The sequence below is a fragment of the Lactuca saligna genome, chromosome 3 (assembly GCF_052625555.1).
Source record: "Lactuca saligna cultivar CGN05327 chromosome 3, ASM5262555v1, whole genome shotgun sequence".
Taxonomy (NCBI): Eukaryota; Viridiplantae; Streptophyta; class Magnoliopsida; order Asterales; family Asteraceae; genus Lactuca; species Lactuca saligna.
In genome coordinates, this window is record NC_136419.1 from 107,934,636 (window position 1) to 107,939,343 (window position 4,708).

At 31.5% G+C, this 4,708-nt stretch overlaps 1 protein-coding gene across 2 annotated transcripts; it reads left to right on the forward strand.

The window, feature by feature from the left end:
- LOC145037113 (transcription factor BIM2-like) lies at positions 1 to 2,998 on the forward strand. 2 transcript variants are annotated; one of them, XM_078985684.1, is made up of 8 exons: positions 1 to 180; positions 289 to 394; positions 481 to 568; positions 1,049 to 1,118; positions 1,209 to 1,304; positions 1,391 to 1,752; positions 1,838 to 1,967; positions 2,679 to 2,998. In XM_078985684.1, the coding sequence occupies exons 2-8, from the start codon at positions 304 to 306 to the stop codon at positions 2,799 to 2,801; spliced, it is 960 nt and encodes a 319-aa protein (XP_078841810.1). In that variant the 5' UTR covers positions 1 to 180; positions 289 to 303; the 3' UTR covers positions 2,802 to 2,998. The 2 variants fall into 2 exon arrangements, with proteins under 2 accessions (XP_078841810.1, XP_078841811.1); XM_078985685.1 differs by having other exon boundaries at positions 292 to 394.
- Positions 2,999 to 4,708: the final 1,710 nt, after the last annotated feature.

The following is a 4,708-nucleotide window of genomic DNA, read 5'->3' on the forward strand; positions in this document are numbered from 1 at the left end:
TTAATTAAAAAATCATCGAGCTAGGGCTTTTCAGTGACCCGTACAGTTGTCCACCGTATCCCATTTCTCCGGCCCTCTCGGAAATTAAACCACCAAACTCCTCCGCCGTACCGACTTTTATCGCCGCCGACGTGGCCGCAACACCGGCTGCAGCTCCATCTCTCTTTCTACGCTTAAACAGTAGGTTTTTTCTCCGTATCTACGCCCTTGCTTATGCGTATCGTGTGAGTTTGCTTGTTTGCCTTAATTGCGCCATTTATGTGACGATAGAATTTTGTGTTTCTTCAGAAGGAATTGGAGCTGATGGTAAGGACTGTGAAGAATCATCATCAAGAAGAAGAGGAGGATGACGAAGATTTCATTTCGAGAACAACTGATGGTTGCTCACAGAAAGGTTTTTTATTTCGTAAACACATACGTATTTTATACACCTAGATTTGCGCATGCATAATTGAAATTGAAGTTTTTAATTGAATGCAGATGGAAGAAGGAACGATCAGAAGGCGAGCTCTCATCGTTCTAAGCATTCTGAGACGGAGCAGCGTCGAAGGAGCAAAATTAACGAGAGGCATGCATGCTTGATTTTTTTCATCTTATCTTAAATCATTACCCTTTTCTGTTACATTCACATGCTTTCTCAACATAGGATTAAAGAATTTCTGTTCATAGCTTGCTTACACTCTGTATTAAAGAAAATGCTTCTCTGCCTCTCTTCCTCTCTGGCCATATATGAATTGTGGAAAAGGATTCATTGATTAGGGAGATGTTTATTTGAGCCATATTCTGATGCCTTTCTTCTTCTTCTTCTTCTTCTTCTTCTTCTTCTTCTTCCACAATCATTTAGCTGATAAAAACATGTTTTCATTTAGGGCTTTTTATATAAACAAAGTATTCCAATTTCTTGCTTTTACAATGGGAAATAAAAAGGTTATACTTCTACATGCAACTTGATGCATCCTTTTCATTGTGATGCAAATTATTCTACAACAAGTTCTTATGCACACTGTTTCTACTTTCTAATCAACCTAATAACCTTGAAACTACACAGATTTCAGATTTTAAGAGACCTCATTCCTCAAAATGATCAGAAAAGAGACAGAGCTTCATTCTTATTAGAGGTATGTAACTATGTAATATGTATCCTTGCTATTGTATACAACCTTTTCTATACTTGAAAATAACTTTACTAATCTTTCTTATGAACTTAGGTAATACAATATATCCAATTTTTACAAGAAAAGTTACAAGTATATGAAGGAACATTCCATGGTTGGAGTCCAGAGTCCACAAAGTTAATGCCATGGGTATAAATATAATTTTTATTTTTTCATCATAATATTACATTCCATATAACTATAAAGATATTAATCTATAAATCTTTTTTCAACAGAGAGGAAATAATGTCACAGATACCTTCACAGATCAATCACAACCCATAAAAAACGGATCTTTACACGAGGGTAATATCGTCTTTTCCCCACCAATGCTATCAAACACACAGAGCTTGATAGAACACGAACTGAGTCACCCTTCAGCTGCCCGAGCAGCTGCCCTTGACATACCATTACAGCAAAACACATATCTGCCCGACCCTGACCCTGATCCTGCCCGGGCTGCCCAGATTCCTCATGAATATTGGGATGATAGATCTCTAATGAACGAGGATGCTACTCCAAATGAGCTTCAAGAATTGAAGATGCAAAGAGAAGGAGATAGAGATAGAGATAGAATCTCAGATGCTTATTCCAAAGGGTGAGTATTTTTTTTTTCATTTTCTTGAATTATTTAATTTAATGTTTTTGTTAATTAATATTTTTTATGTGATTATTAATTACAGGCTGTTGAATAATCTAACTCAAGCATTGGGTTCTTGTGGAGTTGATCTTTCACAAGCGAATATTTCTGTGCAATTTGATATCAGAAAAGGCACAAGTAGTGGATCAACTTCAACATCTTTTGGAATCAAGGTCAATAAAAAAACCATATTTTTTTTGTTTTTTATAAAATGGCAAGATACATAAAAAGATTAAAAGCCATTCTATTTTGACTTTCATTAACAAAATGGCCAAAATATAGCGGCTTTGTGTCATTTTCCTTTGATAAAATGGTGAAAGTAGGTTCTTTTTTTCTATCTTTTAATCATTTATAAAACCGGGTAACCAGGAAAATATTTTGAAATGGAAGGGTAAAATGGTCATTTAGTCTATAGTTGTTAAAGTAAAAAAATGGCCAAAATATAGTGGCTTCTTTGTAATTTGCCTTGATGAAATGGTGAAAGTAGTTTTTTTTTTAACCATTTATATAACCGGGCAACCAGGAAAATATTTTGAAATGTAAGGGTAAAATGGTCATTTATTCTATAGTGGTTAAAATACAAAAATTGCCCAAATATGGTGGCTTTTATATAATTTTCCTTTGATAAAATGGTGAAAGCAGGTTGTGTGAGGGTAAAATGGTCATTTGAAGTGTATGGGTAAAATGGTCATTTTAGTTTCATTAAGGTTTGTATGGGTGAAGAGAGTGAATGGAAAAATGGATAGAGTGAGTGGTCTCTGTTTCTTTTTCTTTGTATTTTCTATAGCGGATAAGATAAAACCGTCTTGATGAGAAAAGACTGAATGACCATTTTACCCTTATGGCAATATTCATGAATTATGTGTGTGTGTGTGTGTGTTCAGGAGCATGATTTTCTATCTGATTGTAATCAAGGAATGGCAGAGTGTGGGATTAGGAGGAGAGATGATGATGTTGTTTATTATGATCAAGTGCTCAAGAAACCAAGAACACAACAAAACCAGTAATTACTTATTTCTTTCTGTTAAACACATAATTTATAAGTTTTTTGTTTTTTTTTTTTTTTTTTTTTTTATTTAAAAAATTTTAAATATGGAAACTTGTTTCGTTGTACATGTTTTTTACTAGAAAATGGGGGGAGTTATGTATTAAAACTTTGTAGTCTTGGGCTTCCATTGCAAATTAGAGAAGCTGCTTTTCTTTTTTTCTTTTATGTCATCTAATTACTCATTTAAACAAATTAATCAATGTGTGAGTTTTGACATTTCCACCCAACTAAAATATAAACTAATATCATAATATCCGAATTCACTAGATATTCCTCTATGATCCCACTCATAATATGTTTAGGTTATGTTTGGCGGATTAGCTGAAAAATTAGCTGATTGCTGAAAAACTAGCTGTTAAATAAAAAGTTTGTTTATAGTTGAAAAGCTAGCTGATAAAAAATAACGTTTGGTAAAACTAGCTGCAAAGCTAGCTGAAACATATAAAATTACATAAAATGACATGTAAGAGTATGTGTTTCTATAATTAATTAAGGGATATCTGGAAAATTTTAAAAAAGCTCCTAAAAAGCTAGTCTAAGTAGTTTTTTAAAAAGTTGGTTTATAAGCTATTTTTTAGCTTACCAAACACGACAACATAAAAAAACTCGAAAAATAAATTAGCTTATCAGCTAGCTGTGGGGCGTCAAACACAGCCTAAAGTGTTGTGTTAATTTGTTGATCATATGTGTTGGAATAAATGTGAAATAAGTTTCAAAAAAATATTGTTGAAAATATTAACTTTTTTTTTTCGGTTGTACCTAGTTTGTCCGAAATTTGTTCTATTAATGTTTCTACACTAAATAAAAGAGAAATTAAATATCCTCTTACTATCCAATTAAATTGTGACATATGTAATATTTAATGTTCATTTAATGAAATTTAAAGATATTTTAGAATAGTAATATGATACATGTTATTATTTAAATAGGTAAGAGGATTCGTAGGAATAAAAGGTAGGAGGATATTTAATTTCTCAAATAAAATTAGCTAAAAACCAAGGGAGTAGTATGATGAACACTAGATAAATCAGTTGTTTCATTTAAAACAATTAGTTTAATGCATAAAATCTTGACCACATCTCAAACCTTATCGGGAAGTGTAACAACTTTGCCTTCTTTAAAACACATTTTATTTTTATAAAATAATTTCAAACATAAAACAAATAGAAACCAAAGGGCTTGTGGTCTAACTAAAGGAAATTTTATAGAAAAATCTCAAATTTTTCGAAAAAGTTTAAAAAAATCCTAATTTTTTTTAATAGAAAATTTCATTATTTTGAAAAAATCATATAATTTGTTGTTTGTTGTTCAAATATAAAAATGATTTTTTTTTTCGTTAATTTGGACAAATTGTTAAATAATCGAGATTTTTCTATTAATTTTTTATAAAGATTTTAATGAAACTTCTTTAAAAAAGTTTGAGGCATTTCTCAAACAAAGACCGAAAGTTCAAATCTTATTGAAAACAAAATATATAGATTTTAGAGTATCGATGGTAGGTGTTTTAAAAGACCTTGTTTCTTTGTCTAGCATTGTACGTACCATAAATACACATATTTAGCCTTTCACTTTATGTCATTCGTAGTGCCCAAATCAAAATGATATCAATTTGTCGGATTTAAGAACATATACGACTTCCACCTCATCATAGCTTTTTGAGGTTACTTTGGTACTACCAACAAAAGTGAAAGTTTGTGAACATGTCATTATCAATTTGGAATTTAAAGTAAGAAGTGGAAAGTATGAGATTGCAAAAAACTTTTGAGAATAGAGTAATTTTATGGTGTATCGAAAACAAATGAACCAACACGTTTTTATACTAAGGGGAAAATGGTCATTGGGTTCAAACGACTAGTAAAACGGCTA

Excerpts from the sequence above, each read along its gene's own strand:
- LOC145037113 (XM_078985684.1), top strand. The coding sequence starts at position 304 with ATGGTAAGGACTGTGAAGAATCATCATCAAGAAGAAGAGGAGGATGAC. Across the intron at positions 1,305-1,390 it reads CCACAAAGTTAATGCCATGG|AGAGGAAATAATGTCACAGA; the intron begins GTATAAATATAA and ends TTTTTTCAACAG. Across the intron at positions 1,968-2,678 it reads CAACATCTTTTGGAATCAAG|GAGCATGATTTTCTATCTGA; the intron begins GTCAATAAAAAA and ends GTGTGTGTTCAG.